The 23,289-nt window shown below is 34.4% G+C and overlaps 1 protein-coding gene across 1 annotated transcript in view; it reads left to right on the forward strand.

The window, feature by feature from the left end:
* The window catches only part of DNAJB14 (DnaJ heat shock protein family (Hsp40) member B14), a 53,288-nt gene extending 30,255 nt beyond the window's left edge, over nucleotides 1-23,033 (forward strand). Inside the window, exons 4-8 of the mRNA XM_046656539.1 lie at nucleotides 10,163-10,348; nucleotides 11,895-11,989; nucleotides 12,789-12,898; nucleotides 13,744-13,916; nucleotides 18,150-23,033. Coding sequence (XP_046512495.1) covers nucleotides 10,163-10,348; nucleotides 11,895-11,989; nucleotides 12,789-12,898; nucleotides 13,744-13,916; nucleotides 18,150-18,274 — 689 coding nt within the window. The 3' untranslated portion in view covers nucleotides 18,275-23,033. The remainder of the gene's footprint in view (nucleotides 1-10,162; nucleotides 10,349-11,894; nucleotides 11,990-12,788; nucleotides 12,899-13,743; nucleotides 13,917-18,149) is intronic.
* Nucleotides 23,034-23,289: the final 256 nt, after the last annotated feature.

Here is a 23,289-nt window from a genome sequence, read left to right on the forward strand (position 1 = left end):
ATGCTGTGCTTTGCAAAACCAAAAACTTAATGTTTATCAGTGTGCTAGGAGGTGATTCATCTCTAGAGGAGAGGCTCAAGCTATTCAGTACACAGAGGTTATATGTAAATCAGAAGGCTAATTTATTAATCCCAGAGAGGGTCAGAATAGGGAGTTGGCTGATGAGCCCATTTTTCATTAAGTGGAAACTATGTAGAAAACCCAGGTTGCAGTCCACAGATGCTTGGTGAGCAAAGGTAGTTAATTAGAGAATATTACAGCTTGTGTCATCATACAGAAATGGCAAGTTTCATTCATTCAGCACACAGGGTCTTTTCATTACCTCCTGAATCATCTTGTTTTATCTTTAACAAATAGATCTTAACCTCTGTTTTTAGGTTATCAGGCTGTTTATTCTAAGCAAAGACTATAGTTTTTTCTTTTGTGTAAAAGGTAAGTATGGATTGATTGCTCTGTAATTACCAAAACACTTTTTACAGAAGATGGAGAACACTTGCTTTTTATTTCCTCCAAGAATAGAAAAAGAGGAGATAATTGGTTTCCGGAATTAAATTAAATGGATATTTTCATTTGTGTGTTTTGTAAAGCTTTAAAAATAAAGAGTTGTTATCAAGGAGGGTATACTAAATGAACTCTGAAGCTCTTTGTTCTTTACAGTTAGTATTATAAGTTTCTCAAAGCAGGGAATATTTTACTTACATCTACAGAGGGACTTGCACAGGATATAGAAACATACTTTTAAAAAAGATTTGAATGAAATGGATCTCTTTTCTTCTCTTTGACATCTGTGTCTTCAAAACATACTCAGTGTGCATTATCTTCAAAGACTCTCAAGTATTTCAGAGACTATTTGAATTGTACCTGGGCCTGTTGACATCTATATGAATGTTATAACAAAGGGCATGGATTAGCTGTTAATGTATTTGCTTGATAAATAATAATGGATCAGATGCTGTTGCCCATGTTAGGTCTGGTTGTTCAGTATTCTTAACATCTGGAATCTGTGTCTAAAAACAAAGAAGTCAGTTCTGCCCTTTGGGCTAGTGTCTATAGAGAAATACAGTAAGAGAATATGAGATCCTCTTACTCAAAGAATTTTTAATTTATAAGGGGGAAACAAGTCTCTCACAGAACATTTGGAAATAATAATAATACCTAACATTTGACAAGCATTTCATAGTTTTCCATTACCATTTTTAAAAATTTAATGCTTGTTAAAAATCTTGTGAAATAGTCAGGGGACCCATGTCATCCTCTTTTCACAAATAAGAAAATTGAGGCTCAGAGAAATTAACTGATTTACCCCAGGATCTCCCAGAAGACTGAATATAAATAAATACCAAAACATAGAGTAAAGATTTCTGAAGAAAAGTGAGAAATGTAAAGTAGCATTATGATCAGAGTAACTGGAGAAGCCTTCATATAATAGGTGAGAATTAAGAGTTTTCTCGAGATGAGTATGATTTCTGTGATTGGAGGAGAAGGAAGATGGCAGAAGCTTGGGTATGAGAATGAGGCAAGTGATGTAAAAATGAATGAGGACTTCCACTTTCAGGAAGATGGAAGAGATGTACTTATCCCTGAAAGGGGTAAAACTGAGTGTCCTAAGTACAACTGAATATTATATATAAAACAAAACAAACATAAGAAAACTCTGAAAGGTGGAGAGAAGAAGGTAGAGCAGCTAGGGACCTTGGCACCCAAAGAACAACATGGCAGTGAGTTGCTTGGGTTTTCATTTTGCCTTTTATATGTCAGACTAGGTGCTGGAGAAGCAGACAACCCAGAAACACCAATGAACACAGACAATCTCCAAGAAAAGCATGCTCTCTCTAGTCAAACAACCAGGAGAGGGACAGCCTAGCAAGACAGAAAACTTTTAAGCAGTGGCCATTCTACTACAACCAAATACCACAGAAAAACCTGTGACTGCACCCATACCCACACCAGCAAGGCTGAGTAGAGAACTTAGGCTGCCACCCTCTCTGAGCTGTAATGAGATGCCCTAACCCTCCAGTTGGGGTGGTAACAGAGAAGATCGAGTAGGGAGCTGATGCTTCCACTCCTACCTGGCAGTAACAAGGCGTCCCTTCCTTTCCCCACTGGAGTAGTGTCATAAGTGACCTGGTGGAGAGTCAGGATTTTCACCACCATCCAAAGGTAAGCAAAGCCATATCCTTACTACACCTGGGGAGCAGTAATGAGGCACCCCTATTCTTGCCAGCCAAGGGAGTATCAGTAAGGACTTGATGAGGGACTGGCAATCGCATCCCTGCCCAGCAGTAATGAGGTTCCCCTCCCTTCAGCTGTCATCAGAGGCCAAGGAGGAAATCTGGACTCTTTTTCCACCTGGGAGTAACAAGGTGCTATTCCCTTTTTCTGTACCAGAGTAGTGTCAGAGGAGGACAGTTAAAACAGAAGCTTTAGATAAGATTCAGAGTCTCATAAGGTAATACCTCAAATGACCACATTTCAGTTGAAAATCACTTGTCATACTAAGAACTAGGAAAACCTCAAACTGAATTTAGAAAGTCAGTCACTAGATAGGCACATGGAGATGACTGAGATATTAGAATTGCCTAACAAAGATTTTAAGGCATCCATCATAAAAATGCTTCAATAAACAATTACAAAAAATGTTTGAAACAAATTTAGAAAAATAAGTGTCTTAGCAAAGAAATAGAAACTCTGAACAAATAAACAAAAGGTGTAATGAGTCAAATGGAAATTTTACAAGTTAAAAATCCAAAAGCTGAAATAAAAACTAGCAATAAATGTAATAAACAGCAGAAGGACAGAAAGAGGAAAGAATCAGTGAACTGGAAAATAGAAAAATAGATATTATCTAATCTGAACTATGGAGAAAATAGACTGAACAAAAGAAGAAAGAACATAGCCTCAGGGACAAGTGGAATCACAACAAAAGATTGAACAATCGTATCATTGGGGTCCTGGAAGGATAGGCGAAAGAGAGCATAGCTGAAAAAGTACTCAAAAGATAAAGATCAAAAACTTTCCAAACTTGGAAAAAGATCTAAGCTTATATAATTTGAGAAGTTGAATGAATCCCAAACAGATAAACCCAAAAAATCTACACCGAGACACATCACAGTCAAACTTCTGAAAACTAAAGACAAAGGAAAAATCTTGAAAGCAGTAAAAGAAAAATGACACCTTCCCTATAAGGGGAAACAGGTCAAATGACAGTGAATTTCACATCGGAAACGGTGCAGGCCAGGAGGGGATGGCACATTTTTCAAGTACTGAAAGAAAAGAAATTCAGAATTGTATACCCAGCAAAAATATCCTTCAGGAATAAGGAGGAAATCGACATTTTCAGATGAAGGAAAAATAAGAGAATTTGTCCCTACAAGACGTGCCCTAATAGAATAGCTAAAGGAAGTTCTCTAAACAAAAGAAAACAATAAAAGAAGGAATCTTGAAATATGAAGAAGGAAGAAAGAACATGGTAAGCAAAAATATGGGTAAATGCAATATTTTTTACTGCTTCTCTTGAGTTTCTCAATTATGGTTGACACTTGAAGCAAAAATGTTAACATTGTCTGATATGGTTCTAAATGTATGCAGAGAACATATATAGGGCAATTATATTATAAATGGATGAGGATAAAGGAAAATAAAGAGAAGTAAGGATTCTGTAGTACACTTGAAGTAGTAAGATGATGATACCCGTAGGCTGTGATAAGTTATATATACAATACCTAGAGCAGCTACTAAAAAGCAGGAAACACTGGATAAATCAAAATGGAATTCTAAAAAGATGTTCACGTAACTCACAGGAAGTCAGGAAAAAGAGAACAGAAAACAAAAAGTAAAATGGCAGACGTGAGCCCTAACTTATCAATAATTATATTAGATGTAAATGATCTAAATATACCAATTAAAAGATTGACAGAGTGAATTAAAAAAAAACATGACTATGTTTTTCTACAAGAAGCTCAGTTCATTTATAACAATATAGACAGGCTGAAAGTAAGGAGGTGGAAAAAGATATATCAAGCACACATTAATCAAAAGGAAACAGGAGTGACTATATTACATAAAGTAGACTTTAGACTAAAAAAATGCCAGAAAGGGACACTGTATTATGATAAAAGGGTCAGTTCCTCAAGAAGACATCACAGTATAAACGTGTATGCACTAAAAACAGATATGCAAAATATGTAAATCAAAAACTGATAGTACTGGAAGGAGAAATAAATAAATTCACAATTATAGTTGGAAATGTCAACACCTCTCAACAACTGATAGAATGAACAACTAGACAGAAAATCAGCAAGAATATAGAAAAATTAAACACCATTAGCCAGCAAGATCTGATCACCATTTACAGAACACTCCGCCCAGCAACAGCAAATTATAAATTCTTTGCAAGTGCCCACAGAGCACACTCCAAGATAGAGCGCATCCTGGGTCATAAAATAAACCTCCAGTAAGTTAAAAGGCTGAAATCATACAGAGTGTTCTCTGGCCGTATGAAATTAAAGTAGAAATCAATAACAAAGGTAATTGGAAAGTGTCCAGTCACTTGGAGACTGGACAACACACTTCTAAATAATCTATGGGTCCACGAAGTCTCGAGAGAAATTTTTTAAAAAATACGTTAACTAAGTAAAAATGTAGCATTATCAGAATTTGAGGGGACCAGCTAAAGCAATGAGGGAGGAAACTTATGACACGAAATGCGTATATCAGAAAAGAGGAACAGCCTCAAATCAGTCATCTAAGCATCCACCTCATGAACCTAGAAGAAGAGGAAAATAAACCCAAAGCAAGAAGAAGGAAGGAAATAATGGTGAGAGTGGAAATCAATAAAATCGAAAACAGAAAAACAACACTGAAGATTAATGAAACAAAAGAACTAATTCTTTGAAAGATCATTGAAATTGACTGACAAAGGAAAAAAGAGAACAGTTCTACACACAGATTTACAACTTAGATGAAACGGATCAATTCTTTGAGAATTACAAATGATCAGGACTCAGTCAATCTGAAGTAGATAATGTGAACAGCTAGCTCTGTAACTGCTAAGTAAATTAAATTTGTAGTTAAGAAACTCCCAAAAAGAAGCCTCCAGGCTCAGATGCCTTTACTGGAGAATTCTTCTTTAAAACTTTTAAAGAAGAATTAAAACCAATTCTACGCAGCCTCTTTGAGAAAATAGAAGAGAAGGAAACATTTCCCAATCCATTTTACAAAGTAAGTATTACCCTGCTATCAAAACCAGTCAAAGACACTATGAAAAAAGAAAACTACAGGCCAGTATTCTTCATGGAATAAACTCAAATACCCTTAACAAAATATCAGAATTCAGTAATATGTAGAAAGAATGATACACCCTGACCAAGTGGAGTTTATTCAAGGATGCAAAGCTGGTGCACTATTCAACTATCAATCAGTGTGATCTTCTATACGAATAGAATAAAGAAGGAAAATCTCATGATTTTATCAATCAGTGCAATAAGAACATTTGAAAAATTTCACCACTCATTCATGATAAAAACTGACAGAAAAATAAGAGTAGAAGGGAACTGCCTCAAACTGATAAAAGAGCAGCTACAGAAAACCTTCAGATAACTTTGTACTTTCAGTGGTGAGAGACTGAATGTTTTCCCCCTAAGATTGGGATTGAAGCAAGAATGTCCTCTTTCACCATCTTATTCAACATAGAGTGGGAAATTCTAATCAGTCCATTGAGGTGAGAAAAGGAAATAAAAGACACACAGATTGGAAAGGAAGATATCAAACTGTCCCTATTTGCAAATGACTTGATTATGTATAAAATCCAAAGGATTATACCCCCACCCCCCAAAAAATCCTAGGACTAATAAGTGAATTCTGCAAGGTTTCAGAATACAAGATAAACATACAAAAGTCAATTTCTGTGTTTAGAAATATTTAGTATATTTCTATGTACTAGCAGTGAACATGCAGACACTGAAATTAAAAATATATTACCATTTACAGTCAAACACACAAGAAATGCTTAGGTGTAAATTTAACAAAACTTGTATAGGATGTGTTTACTGAGAGCTTTACAATACTAATGAAAGAAATCAGAGCAGAGCTAAATAAATGGAATGGTATATCACGTTCACGGATTTGAAGACTCAAGACAATAAAGATGTCAAGTCCCCCCAAATTGATATGCGTATTTAACACAATTTCTGTCAAAGTCCTAGTAAGACTCTTTTACAGATAAAAGCAAGTTTATTCTAAAACTCATATGGAAAGACAAACAACCTGAATAAGTAAAAAGAAAAGAATGGAGTAGGATTAATCACTGTACCTGATTTCAGGACTTACTGTACAGCTACAGTTATCAGTGTGGTATTGGCAGAGAGATAGACACATAGATCAATGTAATAGGATAGGAAACCCAGATATTGACCCATACAAAGAGACCCAGCTGATTTTTGACAAAGCTGCAAAAGCAATTCAATGGAGGAAAGATAACCTTTTCAGCAAATGGTTTTGGAGTAATTGGACAGTCATAGGCAAAAAAAATTAACTTTGATCTAAATCTCACAGTTTATACAAGAATGAACTCAAAATGAATCATGAACGTAAATATGAAACAATGTAAATATAAAACAACAAAGAATCTAGTAATAGAAACTTAAAACTTCTTATTTACAGAGATTTTAAACACTTAGCAGAAAATCTTGGGAGCAAATCTTTAGGATGTTAGGCTAGTCAGTGATTTCTTAGACTTAACACCAAAAACATTTTATGAAAGGAAAAGTTGATAAGTTGGACTTCATCAAAATTATTTAATTTTTTGCTCTGCATCCTGTGAAGAGGATGAAAAGACAAGTGACACACTAGGAGAATATATTTGCTAAACGTGTATCTGACAAAGGACTAGTATCTAGAATACGTGAAGAGCTCCTCAAACTCAAAATTAAAAAAACAGACAATCCAATTAGAAAATAGGTAAGAGACATTCCACTGAAGATGATATACAAATGGGAAATAAGTATATGAAAAGATTTTAAACATCATTCATTAGCATTAGAAATAATACAAAGTAAAACCAAAATGAGATATGACTACACACCCATCAGAATGGCTAAAATAAAAAATAGCAACAACACCAGATACTGGTCTCGATGCGGAGAAACTGGATCACTCGTACATTGTTGATGGGATGTAAAATGATACAGTCACTCTGTGAAAACAATTTGGCAGTTTCTCAAAAAACCAAATATTTGGCTACCATACAATCCAGCAATTGCATTTCTGGGCATTTGTTGCAGGGAAATTAAAATTTATGTTTACCCATAAACCTGTACATGAATGTACACAGTATTATTCGTGATAGCCAAAAACTAGAAACAACCCACATTTCTTTCGGTGGGTGAATGGTGAAACAAACAGTGCTACCTCCACACCATGGATATGAACTGTTGGCTTCCTAACAACCTGAATCAGTCTCCAAAGAATTATGCTGACTGAAAAATGCCAATCCCAAAAGCTTTCATTCCATTTATGTACTGCGTTATTCTATTTATGTAACAGTCTTGAAATGCCAAAATTATAGAAATAGAGAATAGATTAGTGGTTGTCGGGGGTTAAAGAAGGGATGGAGGGGAAGGAAGTAGGTGTGGTTCTAAAACAACAAGAACAAGGTGATGGAAATGCTTTATATCCTGACTGTACCAATGTCTCTATCCTATCTGTGATACTGTCCTGTAATTAAAAAGATATTACCATTGGGGAAATTAGGTAATAGGCTCAGGGGATCTCTCTGTATTATTTCTTAGAATTTCATATGAATCTAAAGTTACCTTAAATAAAAAGTTTCGTTAAAGAAAAATGAATAAAGTGGCAGGTATCTTTTGGTGAAGTAAGTGAGACACGGGTAGCAATGTATTTTGTAAGGCTTTTGAATACCAAAATGAATTTTGGATTTAATTCTTGAGATCATAAGAAACTGGAAAAAGTTCTTGATTTTGAGTGTAGCACAAAGTAAATGTATAGAAAATTACTGTAGTCAGTCGATTAAACAAATTTTCTTACATACATAATTATGGATTATTACAGTATTTCACAAATATCTTCTAAAATATCTTAATGTTTGGAAATTATATTTTTTAAAAAAGAAAAATCTTGGTTAAGTTCACAGGCTCCACTTCAGTGGCCCAGGGTTCACAGGTTCGGATCCTGGCTGTGGACCTACATACTGCTCTCCTCAAGCCACACTGTGGCAGCATCCCACATACAAAATAGAGGAAGATTGTCACAGATGTTATTAGCTCAGCAACAATCTTCCTCAAGCAAAAAGAGGAGGATTGGCAACAGATGCTAGCTCAGGGCCAATATTCCTCACACACACACAAAAAAGAAGTCTTGAAGATAGAATTGGGTTGCCAATATAGTAATAGTTTAAAAAGTAATAGCATTATTAAATTACCTGAAATAGTCCATTACTATATAGTCGTTAAATCCTGAAACTGATATTATTACTGGAAGTGTAACTTTAGCAGATATTGAAATATACGCTTTGTTTTTATAGCTATGGGTTAATACCTTGCTGTAATTTGTAAGTACATTGATTGGATCTTTGATTATGCTTTCCCATTGGAGTAACATTATAAGTGATGACTATAATTTCTGAGTCATAGATCTACAGTATTTGAGAATCTGAAGAAAGTTTTGGACCATCTCCTCAAATAAATGGACCGTCCACCTGATTTTTCTTTTTCTTTTTGTTTTTTTTTAAAGATCTGCACCTGAGCTAACAACTGTTGCCAATCTTTGTTTTTTTTTCTCTGCTTTATCTCCCCAAATCCCCCCGGTACATAGTTGTATATCTTAGTTGCACATCCTTCTAGTTGTGGCATGTGGGATGCCGCCTCAATGAGCCCTGACGAGCGGTGCCATGTCCGCGCCCAGGATCTGAACCGGCAAAACCCTGGGCCACTGCAGCGGAGCGCGTGGACTTAACCACTCGGCCACGGGGCTGGCCCCCTGATTTTTCATACAATAGGGTTCACAAGCCACTTGAAAGCTATCTCTGTCCCAGGTTTAAGAAGCCCTATGAGAAGAAAAGTTCTAGATTATCTGTATATAATTAATTTCAGTGTGATATATAATCATCTAAAAACAACTACCTAATGAGCATCTGTTTGCTTGCACGGTACCTATGGCAGCCACCACATGGGATCCAGAAAGTATTTAAAAAATATCCCATTTTGCAAGAGGCTTACCATCTAGTTTAAGAAGCAAGCTGTATTTATGAAATGATTAATTATTAGAAGTATCAGAATGAGAATAGGGTAGTTCCTGCTTTTAGATCAAAGCATTACCGCTTTTGTAAATTACCTCAAGAAGACATTTTGGTAATCAATTTACTACTGCCTCTCTTGGACACAGGAGTATGAGATTGGAAATAGAATTCTTTGTAAATAAATATCACAGTAGTGGCAAAGTGAGATAGGAAAACTAGAGACTATCTGGATTCATTGAGAAACAATTCAGACTTTGTGCTGGCCCTTGGGGACATTGCAGTGAAAACATAGACACAGTCCCTACGCTCATGGAGTTTACAGTTTTAAGAGCAATAAATTGTTCTGGAATAGAATAAAAAATAGCTCATTCTGGGCTGGAGTGTGCAAAACAAGGTTCATGGTGTAGGTTTCACAGTGTACTTAACGCTGCTAAAAAAAATTTGACCTTGAACAAATTTCTTAGCTTTTTTGAGCCTCAGGGGGCTCATGTGTAAAGTGGGAATAATAATGGATGACGTAGTAAAGTAAAGTGGGTGGCAGTTGGTAGCCACTGCTGTATCATTGGTTTGAATGGAACTAATGAATGACTAGATTAGGAGACTCAAAAAGGAAGAAGCAGGATGTTAGGGGATGGAGTACAATAGTATCGGAAGATGGACATTCCTTTATGTTCAAGGCAGTAGGGAGACTTGCCTGTCTAGGATAAAAAATTGTGTTGGGAGCTAGTAATATGTATAATTGCAAACAATGTATAATACCTTTAAAAGAAATTGTTACTGTTTTACCGTTTTCTTGATTAGTCTCAAAGTAATTTTTTTCTTGTTATTAACATGACAGTGGCTTTTATATGGGACTGTCTTAATAATATAAAAACTTTGCTTACCAACTTTTACTCATTACTTTTTCAGAGATTGGAAATGCTTATGCTATTTTAAGCAATCCAGAAAAACGAAAACAGTATGACCTCACAGGCAATGAAGAACAAGCATGTAATCACCAAAACAATGGCAGATTTAATTTCCATAGAGGTTGTGAAGCTGATATAACTCCAGAAGACTTGTTTAATATATTCTTTGGTGGTGGATTTCCCTCAGGTATTTTAATGTTAATTATAAATATTATATTTTATCAAGCTAGAGATCCTCACCTCCAGTTAGGCTGTTTAGAGATTTATCTACCTTCTCCCCTATGTTTTTCCTAGTATTATGATCCCGTGATGGTTTTTCATAAAGGTAGAAGAAAAATGTTAGATTTATTAGCTTTACTGTAAGTCTCTCTTTCACTTAAAACACATTTTAATAATAAAAAAAGAAATGAAGAGCACAGATATTCTGTATTTTATATAAAGCTGAAGAAAGGATGTGTAAGTAGGAAAGCCAGTGGCAATGTCTTAGTTAAGTGCTCATACAGGTACAGGAGGTATCCTATACCCTGGACAACTATTTGACGTTGGTTTTCTGGAGCTCTATGTAGATATTTCATTAATAACATTATAAATTACTAATTTGGATGTATGCGGAGGTACTGTCCATTGAAATATTAAAATATCTGATTCATAGGTTATATATAAAGTAAGTGGGTTTTTAAAATTACATTAAGATAGAAATAATTACTTGAACTAGGCTATCAAAGTAAAGTATTCTAGAGGAACTACTGAATGAATGGATTTTATAGTACCAGCATGAATATTGAACTCCACTTAGATTTACTGTGAGTTGTTTGTGGGGAAATTAATTTTCTTTCAGAGTAGCTCCTCTAAGGTGGTTAAAATTATAGCTCCAGTCTTGTTTACAGCATATGCTTAATGTGCTAAGTTAAACATTCTATTCAAAATTAGGAGAATCTTTATGCATGTAGCAGTATAATTTGTCCTGGTGGCCCTGTCTGAATATTATTCAGAAAGATTGGTCATTGATAGGACATTTTATAAAGCATCCTTGAAGGAAGGAGAATGTTAAATACAAATTAATGACTGAAAATATAACCTGTATTTTGATGTATTAGGATACATAATTACCTTTCACAGAAAAATTATTCAGACTAATAATTTTGACTGAAAATATGCTAGAAACAATCAAAAATCTTTCAGATTTTAGTGAATTTTCTGATAGTTGATTTATAGTTCTTTTGTTTGTTATAACGTTGTTTACTTTGTCATTGGTAGCCATTTCTGGTTGGTCACCTTATTTGAAAACAGCTTGAATGTTTATCAGCAAGAGAATATTTGAATAAATTGTGGTCCACCCATACCATAGTATATTACGCAGCTGTTTTTTCAAAAATGAGTTAGAGCACTATCTCTTGATTTTCAGAGATATTTGTTATTCATTGGTAAATGCAGAAGGCAGAGTTTCAGAGTAATGATCCAAGGTTTGTAAAAGCAACCGACTACAGCAGAAGTCCTCTATGCATGCAGTGTTCAAGTTCTCCTGAAGAGGGAGCTTTACTTTAAAGGAAGTAGGGTCCGGCGAGAATCGTCCCTGTTTCCCTCCATGCGTCTCTGACAAGAGGAGAGGGCCATAAGCATTCACTACTTAAATATGCATTTTTTCAGTTAATTTAAAAAATTAAAAATGTAAAAATAGGATTTTTCTGATCATAATTGCTATCCCTAATTTAACCTTGTTTTTTATTTTCTAGGTAGTGTACATTCATTTTCAAATGGACGAGCTGGTTATAGCCATCAACATCAGCATCGACATAGTGGACATGAAAGAGAAGAGGAAAGAGGAGATGTATGTTTATGATATAATTAGAAATCATAAAGTGGCAAATCTCAGCTCAGGAAAAGTAATTAGAGTTGTCTGAAAATAGGGCAGTTTGTTTTAAAAGGAAGTAATGAATTTTCTCCCACCACAGGTGAGGGGTAGAGACTAGACAATCCCTCAGGGGTATGAGGGGAGCAAGGTAGAAGTCACGGTGGAGGGTGGTTGGGCATATGACACCTTCACATTTGGTGCTCTGTGATTCTAATGAAGATAACACCTGCAGTGGGCATGTTTTGAAGGTAACTTCTTATTGTTGGTCCTAAAGGATTTAGAATTAATACTGAAAAAGGTAAATTGGAAGTAACTCTCCTTGTTCTAATACAGTTATACCTAATTGCATGTAGCAGTTAAATTACATAAAGTAGAAAGGTAGGTGGAAAGAGCACTAGACTACAAGTTAAAAGGCCTGGGCCCCCGCTCTGCCACTCATCAGCTTCCACGGTCCACCCTCAAATCCAAGGTGAAAAGAGCTTTGCAACCTTCTGCATAGTGGTGGTCTCTCTGTGCATGAGAGAAAGGAGAACGTCCTCATCTGTAAGATGAGATCAGGTTAAATCAGTGTTTTCCACATCAGGATCTCAGGTGAAGCAACTGGAAAGTGGTATTTTGAAGACTCACCCCAGGAAGTTGTTAGATCAGGCAGATTTGAGAGCACTGAACCAGATGATCTCAAATCCTTTCTGCCTCTCAAAATGTGTGACAGCTGTTGGATTCTTGACATCTATGGTTATATTACAATTTGTTATTCTTTGATGATTTTTTATAGGGAGGTTTTTCTGTGTTTATCCAGCTGATGCCCATTATCGTATTGATCCTCGTGTCGTTATTAAGCCAGTTGATGGTCTCTAGTCCTCCTTATTCCTTATATCCCAGATCGTAAGTAGCTAAGTGAAATTTTACAAAAAGAATTGTTGTTTCTTATATAGCTTCCTTTAAAGATCTTTGTGCTTTTTTAAACTTTTAAGTGCCAAATCTTCTATTACCACAAGTGTATCAGATTTAAAAGTCTCTAATTTTAAAAATAGTTTCTCAAGTGATTAATTTGTATTATGTTGTTAGTTTACATTTTTCTTGCATTGTGGATAAAGACAGAAGTGCTGTCTTCGAACTTGATAGCAATTTCCTATAATAGGTAACATGTTGACATTGAAAACAAAAAATACTTTAAAAACAAAAATAAAATTGTGATTGATCTTACAGAGATTTGTGTCATTAAGGGGGAAATCACTTCACTCCTCTGTTTGTAAAATATTGATTAAATAAAACCAAATATCACTTTTTTGTTATGTGAAGTCTTTTTCCATAATATACTTTATATATCAGAGGTCAAGACATAAAGGAAATTTAATGCAGCATCCATTCTAGAAAACTTTACTGTAATACAATGAATATAAAGGAAACTTTGTAAAATCGTATTGCCAGTGATTTTATAATATTAGAAACGGATTGGTCTAAAAACAAGAAATACCTTCTTATTTTTTCCAAATAAGATTTTTGTCAACTAAAAACTGAGAGAACTTATAAGAACATAGTATATTAAAATATGATTGCTTTTTATGACATGAATGGTGGTTTTAGGCAATTAGAGATAATGTGAATAAATGATTACCAATATTAACTTTTTAATTATTTTTAATTGCTTTTCTTAGCTTGGTTTGGAGTAGCAGATCAGAATGTACAATTTTAATTAAAAAAGTAATGATCAAGCATTTCTTTTACAGTGGATCAGGACAAACTATTAAAATGCAGACAGAAAACTTGGGAGTCGTCTATTATGTCAATAAGGACTTTAAAAATGAATATAAAGGAGTATTATTACAAAAGGTAGAAAAGAGTGTGGAAGAAGATTATGTGACTAATATTCGAAATAATTGCTGGAAAGAAAGACAACAAAGTAAGTTTGTCAAATGTTTAACATTTAGAAACTTACTCAGAGTCTTTGGAATTGATAACTATAGATTTCTCTACTGAAGAAGTATTCTAGAACCGCCTGGCACATGATTGGAACTCAATAGTTAAATGAGAGAAAGTGTTTCAATGTACATGTGGCCTAATAACAGTGTTTAGCACTTAGGAAGGACTTGATAAATGGTATTTGTGTTATTGTTGTATCAGTAAATATCTGGTTGAATAAGTGAATAATACCAAATTTCAGTGTATTTAAGATGTTGTCAATTGTAACATGCATCATTTTATGTGCCACTAAGAAAGAAAAAATCCTGGCACATAAACTGTGTCGTCAATTTTAATATGCATTCTGTTTCAGAGTTAAGTTTGAAACTCTTCATTAATTTAGCCTACACATTTAGCATTTAATGTACGAGTTTTATGGACATTTCATTTTCCTTTATTTATTTTGTGTGTAGAGAAGTCCTTGGGAACACTTAATCAAGTTGTTTAGCATTTTCCAGCCTCAGCTTCCTTAATTTAAGAGGCAGCTCCACCTATAAAAAGGTTGACCATAAGAATCTACTGAGATGCTGCATGTGAACTGAGTGTTATTATAGTTTTTGTTTCTCTGTCAGTTTGGAATAATAAAGTAGACCATATAGTGTAGACTTTGGAATTAGACTAAAGTTGAATCCTTGTTTGAAATTTTTAGCTGAATGATTAGGGCCAAATATTCATTCTAACCTCTGTGAGTATATTCTTTCATGTGTCAAATGGATGATGATGATGAGTGGGAGGAGGAAATAACTATCATTTATTTACTGCTTATTGTTTTGGTCACTGTCCCAAGCACTTTATATATATATTAACTCATTTAATCACCACAACAACACTATGAGGTTATTATACTCATTTTACATATGAGGAAACTGAGACAGAGAGATTAGTAAATTCTCAAGGTCATAGAGGTGTTCTATGATTCAAAACCAGTCAATTTGTCTCCAGAATCCAGGCACTATGTTCCACAGTCTTCTCAATAATACCTAAATTTATGGGTTTGTTGTGAAAATTAAATCAGGCAATAGCTAAAGTGTTTCTCATGTAGTAATTGCTCAGAAAATGGTAGCAGTTACCATAGTCTCTCACCCACTAGGGAAAATTTGATGAAACATAACCTTTGTATACTTCAAAGAGCATTCTTATCTCTGGCCTTGGTCTATATAATGGCAATTAGAGGAAGTACGACCTCCTTGGTCTCCAAGTCTCTGAGTCTGTAAAATCAGTCTGTTCCGTGTGGAGAAGATTACATTAGACTAGTGGTTTTAAACTGGGAATGATTCTCACCTGTCTCCCATGGGACATTTGGTAATACCTGGAAACTTGTGTGTGTGTCAACACGGGATGAGGGTGGAAGGGATTACTCTTGGCGTCCAATGGATTGAGGCCAGGGATGCTTTGAACTTGCTACAATGCACAGGACAGCTCCCTATAGCAAAGAATTGTCTGGCCGCAAATGCCAATATTGCTGAGGTTGAGAAACCTTGCATTAGCTGAAGGTCTTAATGGCAGTATGTACCAAATTTTATTTTATTGTATTTCATTTCATTTCATTTTGTGTTCTGTAGTACCTTGCACAATTTTTTGCACATCATAGGCATATAGTAAATTCTTTATGGATGTATGAACAATTGGATGAATGATTAATGAATTTGTATGAATGAATGTATTAAAGACCTGTTTTATTTTGTGTTAAAAGAATGACTAGCGCATTAGGTAGGTGTATCCACTTTCAAATACAAGTTCTAGTCCTCAGCTAACTGGCTGATTTTTGGATTATGCTTACTTACATTCTATTTCCTTAAATAATTGATAATTGACTGTATAAATAGAAAGAAGGAAGGAAAAGGTATTCATATTTATGGAAGATAGTGTAATGCTATGGTCAAAGTGCAGACTTTGGGACTGCCTTGCAAGATCTTGGCTCCACCAACACATTATGTAGGCCACACTACATAACCTCTCTGAACCTGTTATCTCATTGTTAAAATATGGACCATAACAAATAATGTATGTTAACACTTAGCGTAATGCCTTGCACCAGTAAGTGTTCACTATTGTTACTCATTATAATTATTTTTTATTCCATCCCTACTATAAGCCAAGTGTTTTTGCTTGGCATAATTTAGTTTAATCTTTAAACAATCTGGTAAGATCAGTATTAATAGGTTTCATGGACCCTTCAGTCCATGTTTTCTCCACTACACCAAGTTGTCTACAGCTATATTGTACACATTTATGTGTGTCTTTTAAAGTTAATATCAAAAGTTTTAACTAAATCTGATTTTAATAAGTCTTTTATAAAACAACTTGCTTGTGTTCAGAAATATTAAGGAAACAAGACAAAACTCTTAAAGACCAAAGAGACGTGACAACTAATACAATGTGTGATCCTGGCTGGGGAGGAAATGCTATAAAGGATATCATTGGGACAGTTGGGGAACTTTGAATATAGACTACATATTAGATAATGGTGTCATATCGTTAAATTTCTGAATTTGAAAATTGTATTGTGGTTATGTAAGAGAATGCCCTTGTTCTTAGGAGAAACATGGTGAAGTAATTAGGAATGAAAGGTCATGATGTCTGCAACTTACTCTCAAAAGGTCTGCAAAATAATAACCACCACAACAGTAACAACAGCCTTTATTGTAGAGAGAGCTAAAGCAAATTTGACAAAATATGAAGAATTGGTCAATCAAGGTAAAGGGTTTTAGCATGTTCGTTGTAGTAGTCAAGTTTTGTGAAATTTTCAAAAAAAAAATTCAACAAACTTAGCACATCTAGAGGTTATGGGTTTTGAATGAAGGTAGAAGTGGGAGGAGCTCAGTATAACAATTTATTGATTGAATGTTTCACTTGTTGATTAGGATAAAATTATCTTGTTTCTTAAATTAATGTCATTGGAAAGATTGTTGGCCAGTGGATATTCTTTTGCCAGGTTGTTTTTAGGGTCACTTCTAACACTCTCTAATGTCTAGATTGGTAAAAGAGGTGTTTTATAAAATAGAAGCAGTGATTTGAGATCATGGAAAGAATATTAGGCTAGGACTTGGAGGTCGGAATTGGAATCTAGACCCTGCAGTTTACTAGCCCTGTGAGCTTAGGTTATCTACTTTATTTGGGAAGAATCATCTGCAGATGGATTTTACAAGTCTTTACATTTGTAAATAAAAAGGGTGGAGTGGTTTTGATTGAGTTGTTAAATCCTACCCTGACTGATTGAATAAACATCATTTCTGACAGATCCTGAGAAATCGCCTGCTCTCTTACCTCTGAGTATATTTTGAATGTGGTCCTGACTGATGTCCTCTACTTTAGCCACTGTTTTCCAGAAAGTAACCAAGTTTTTTCTCTTTTTGTTATATCTTCTCTAAGTGCTCCCAGCCTTTAGAAGTGTTAATAAACAGTGAAATGGCTGAGTAACAGGAAAATAACAAGGAATCCCTGAAGAATGTTTGATTTCTAGTCCATTTGTTTTCCCTTAGTAATGCTGTCCACATACTGAAGGAAGCCTCAGAAGTACTTATTTGCTGAGTACCACTACTCTGATTGTATAGCAAGCTTCTTTTCTCTTTTGTGTACCTTCAGTAAGTTTATTACATATTTTTTTAATTCAAGCAAACTCAGAACAAGATTTTAAATTTTTCTGCTCAAGTCTTGGCATAATTAATTAAGCTGAAACCTTAACAAAAGGTCACAGCAGAAAAGACCCACTAACGGTAGTGAATAGTCTATGATGTCTTTAGGATAAGAGGTCAAGATGATAAGTTAGAGCAGTTGCTTTTAAACCACTGGAGACGGGTGGAGGTGGAAGGGGTTGATGGGATTCTACCCTTATTTCTTCTCCAGAGCAGCTCTGGTGTTTTACGTGCTAGGCTTCCAAATGGCTTTTAGGAGTAGGACTTGGCTTGCTTTAACTATTTTTAAAAAGTCAGTTAATAGAAGTATATCGAAGGGCTTCTATGAAACATTATTTGAGTTTAAACAACTAGGTGATCTCAATTATTACAGTAGGCACTCTGTATCCACCAGTTCTGCATCCTCGGATACAGAGGGCCAACTAAGGGACTTGAGCATTTGAGGATTTGGGTGTTCATGGGGAGTCGTGGAACCAATCCCTTGAGGATACCAAGGAATGACTGTATTTACTTAGCAAAATATGTTTATTTGTTAATAGAAACAGACATGCAATATGCAGCAAAAGTATACCGTGACGATCGACTCCGAAGGAAGGCAGATGCCTTGAGCATGGACAACTGTAAAGAGTTGGAGCGGCTGACCAGTATCTATAAAGGAGGATGAACTGGAATTTTATTTACACCTTTTAGCATACTCTGTTTTTTCTGTAAGTAAGTTTGGTTTCATCATGAGAGCTAAAGAAAAAGATTTGATGTTAAAAACTAAACTGAATAGTTGGTCCCTGAAATCTTGGACTGTTTATGACCTACTGGCTCCTTTAAATAGTAAGAAACTGAAGACTAAAATTAATATTTTAGTTACGCTTCTGCAGTTATTTTCACTTTAAAAGCTTAAATGATTCCTAACTAAAAATGTCTTGGGAAAGCATTATCACACCTGTAGCAGTTTCCAGTTTTAGTGATTCTCCGTTTTTTTCCTTGTCGTGTAAATATTTATGGGATGATCATTTTGTGTACATACCGGTTATTGCCTTTTTATTTGAATTCTTTTAGTGTTTAGTTCCATGAGACACATCAGTTTAAATTGATGGAATAAATGTTCTATGACAAAATTACATCTTCCTTGTCAGATGTCAAATGTGTGGAATTTAAACAATGAAACTTTTTCAAAAAGAAAAAAAACAAAGCCTGTTTAACTTTATGTAAAATCTTGTAGCATTATCAGCTTAGAGGGAATTGATATTTTTAATATTGCCATTATATTCCAAAATATATATTGAGATAAATGAACTGGTGTAGACTATCAGTTTGCTATTTATTTAGTTTTATGAATTGCTAAGCCATGCATACAAATGAAATGCTATACTGATAGATTTTAAAGAAGATATGAAGAAATGGCTATATAGATATTAAACAAAAAGGGTCTTCAACAGTAAACTGCAGCTATGTCGTTTGCAATTCTAATAATTAAAAGGCCCCCAAATGTTCATATGTATGTTTTTAAATGCTGCTAAAATTTATGGAGAAGAGGACCTACCTGTTTTCCCCCCATGGAAATTTGCAGTTTCTTCTTAGTGATCATTTAGGCAAGATCCAAAAGTAAATGGGTTCTTCTACAAATAAGTAATAAGAAACGTTACTACTAAAATAAAGCTTTGTGCCTTTTATCCTGATTGCCAACTCTTAAACATATGGACAGACTATAGCACGCTTCCTGGGTCAGAGCATGATCTGTTTGGCCACAGGCAGCAGTGAGCAGAAAGCTAGCAGCAGGTGGAATAGTGATGTATAGCAAGTTATCCTTACAAAATTCTGAGCTGAAATCTATTCACTATTAATTCAATTAATCCTGTAGCAATAAGCTCCTTGTAATTAAATCCATAATATAAATTACAGAGATCAGCTGGAAATTGAGGTTTTTGGTGCCTGATATTGGGTATGAAACTATTTGATTTCTAGTCTTGTATGTTTACAGTTGTAATATTTTAATGATTTTGCTTCATACTCAGTTAATGGAATATGAACACATCTTTAGTAGTTTTTTGTGTGTGAGAGATGCTAGTTAAAGTGGCAGTGTTCTTTTGTTTAAAGATATTTTCGGCATGTAGTTAATTTATAGCATCTGTTGAATAAAACTTCTAAAATGACCATTCTTTTTAAAATGTTTTCTTGTATCCCTCTTTCCAGGTGAGTCAATAGAAATGCCTGATTGAATAAGTAGGTTAAACTAATAATATAGTATCCTAGGGAAGCTGGACAGCTTAACCAACTTTATTTTAGAAATGAGGCCTTTAAAAAAATAGCAATGCTTAAAAGAAAATACAATTTTAAATATTTTCTTGAGCCCATATAATGAGTTTTTAAAAAAAATAAGGTCATAGCATTCTAATTAACCTGAAAGTTCATATTGCATCAGAAAACTTATAAAAATTTAAATGAAAAACTTTCATCTATATTTTTCCAGTTTTAGTGGGAAATTTACACTATTGTGGTTGATGCTTGTGTGAATTGAACTCTTGTTGACTGATTCTTTTTCCCTTAATCCTGACTTTAAGGGGATAGATGAAATTATCAAGTTAAGTGAAGCTGTACACTCTGAAGTCATACATGGCTTTTGGACAGTATTATATTTCACTTGCATTGCTGCATCCCATTACATTCCATAAAATGTTTGGGGAAATGTTTTTGATAAAATGAAATTTTCAAACCAACTGTGGGAAATGAGTGATAGAGTGCCTGAAAATTTAAGCCACATAGAAAGTATGCAAGGGAAGATTAAGTCCTTACTGTCACCTATATAATGGTGCAAGGGTCCAACCAAGTGTCTTAGAATTTTGGGTTAATTCTGTGAAGAAGACTTCAGCTATCTTGAGATGTAATAAGATTTTCATGTTTGCCACTCTTTAATAAAAATTCCAACATTTTGCTGTCTTTCTTTTAGCTACAAGAGCTTTGCGATTTCATTTGATAACTTGTACTATTCATTTAGTCATTGCTGAAAAGCCCTCAGTCTTTGAGTACTGCTTTATTAGCTTCTCTGGCTGGTATTTTAGAAGTTTGACAACAATTATATGTATTAATGCTTTACATTTTATCCCTTTTTAAACATACACAGACATCATTGCTTATGAGGGTTTGAGAGAAATAAGTAGTACCTTTTCTGCTCCTCTTTTGATTCCTTAGTTCCCAAATGGACTGGTGCTAATCATTTGTAACTTTCAGAATTTATTTTGATCAAATCTGAGAATTTATTTCAAGTTATAATCCATTTAATAAGTGAAAACAATATATTTTGGGAACAGATTGCATTTGAATCTTTAAGTATTTGTTTCATACTCATCACATTCTTATTTATGACTTACAAAGACTTGGTAGAGAAAAGTAAGTCCTTAAGGTATACCTATGCCAGGGCATTAAGCCACTGCTTTTGTGTCAACTCAGGTGTTCACAGGACGGGCATGTGGAATTCCAGCCCTGTACTTTAACTGCACTTCTTTGCTTGAGTTTTCTTCTTAGTAAATCTTCAGTTATACTAGTATGTCAAATAGTTAGCGAGAGAAAGATTAATCTCTTGATTTCCCTTTGTTGATCTATAATATTTTTAAATGCAGCTGTTATTTAATTAATGTGACATTAATCTTACTTAATAGTGTATTCCTACATATTTCATTAAAAAAATAAATCTCCCACTTGTATTAAGGCAGTGAAATATTTCTTGACGTTGGCCTGAGGACCAAATGAGCCATCTTTCCAGTTAAGTGTTATGTCAAGGGACCACATGGTTCAGAAGGAGGATTTGTGCATTAATTTAGCTTCCACATATGAAGCTGGGGTGTAATACTACTGATATTACTATCTGTCTTCACAAAGTGAGGCAAACTGGAAGGGCAGTCGTCGTCTTTTTTCTCATCTGAACAGAAAAACTTCTGAACAATAAATCTAAAGTTTAATTTTCACTAAATAGCTGAAAACCCTTATCTGTGGCCACATTGGACTACTGCCTAGGTAAAATCTATAAAATTTTCTATAAGCCAATGAAAAAGAAAAGAGTAGTACCACAGTAACTTCCAAATTTTTAAAAATTTTAATTACAAAGAAAAAGTGGATAGGATGAGGAACTTCAAGGAATTCTTACAAATCCCTTTAATAATCTGGCAGGCAACACAGTCCTAGAATTCAGGCATCCTTTTTTGTTTTGTTACTGTTAAATAGACATTTTCATGTAAATGGAAACATTCTCCCTCAAGACATTAATTCAAAACATACTCCTTATATTAAGGATTATGTAACCACATTTTTTGTAAAATCCCTGCGGGTAACTTTTTCCTGTTGGTACGTGATTCCTTTTCGTTTAATTTTATTATCTGCTGGTTTTGGGGCCAATAGATTTGTGAATATTCTGTGGATGTGTCCCTCTATAGGTGTATATATATATATTTTTCCAGCTAATACCTCAAATGTGTGATTGTTTAATATATACCACACTATGTTTGCACAGAGCAGGGCTTCCATTAGCAGTGGGTATTCTTATTTCTAACTTTGAAAATCAGCCCACAGAATTTCATCGGTGTGAATTCTTTCTGTTGATCTTTTTCATATTTTAAAACAGATTCCTATTATAAAGCCTATACTTCAACTATAATTGTATCTTTCTATAGCAATCTGGAAATATGTAGGGGTAAGAAGTGTTTCTTGAAACGTCTTAGTGAGTTGTTGTTAAAATTGGGCTTATTGGTTGCTGCACTGTCTAGTAACTGTGTAGCGGGTGACACCTGGCATGAATGTGCATAAGTCTCATTCGCTTCAGCAGAGGAGTCGGTCCACTCCACTCTTGACAATCTGCTTTGCCATTGAACGGCACCACTTAAGTAACAGAGATTTTTCAGTGACACTGGAGTATTTTAAGCATCAGTTTCAAAATGAGTTGTTTTTTAGTTGGATGACAGTACCAATGAGAAGAAACTCACACGTAAATGTTATTTTGTGATTTATTTGTATTAAGAAATGCCTCTTACCTATTTTTGTTCTTTGTTTTTTAGATTGCTACATAAGATTTTTTTCCATTTAAAGTTTAAATCATGTGTTTTTAAAAGCTGCAGGTAATTTTCAAGGTGTGATGGAATTTTAATGGAAGCCTTGTATAAGTTAAATGAAGTGAAACTGGTAAAGGAGATCTTACTTTATTTGTCTATAGTGCATTTAAGATTATACAATTAGATTTAAAAATGAAATGTCTGATTTGTAAAATATTTAGTGTTATATCAGACTTATATAAAAGTTTCTGTGTGAGAACTCTGTTAAAGAAAATGCATTTGATTTTTAATGAATGTTCTGCTGAATGATTTATGATGAATTTTCTGTCTTTCAGTCTTTGCAGTTTATCTCAATATATGAATAAAAAGAAGGTGTGTTCTCACTGTAAAGGATTTGTTTTTTATCATGTTTTTCTTAATATGCCCTTTATTTCGTTCGTTCATCCCTTCAACAAATGTGTGAAAGCCTGCTATATCCCAGGCAGTGAGCATAGTGCTGGTAATTAATCACTGAACAAAACAAAAATCCTTGTGAAGTTTACATCTACCGAGGAAAATAAATGACAAGTAAATAATTCTGATTATGATGATTGCTACAAATAAACTTAGAACGTACAACGAAAGGATGTATCTAGAAGACTTAACC

Source organism: Equus quagga, chromosome 3 (genome assembly GCF_021613505.1).
Source record: "Equus quagga isolate Etosha38 chromosome 3, UCLA_HA_Equagga_1.0, whole genome shotgun sequence".
Taxonomy (NCBI): Eukaryota; Metazoa; Chordata; class Mammalia; order Perissodactyla; family Equidae; genus Equus; species Equus quagga.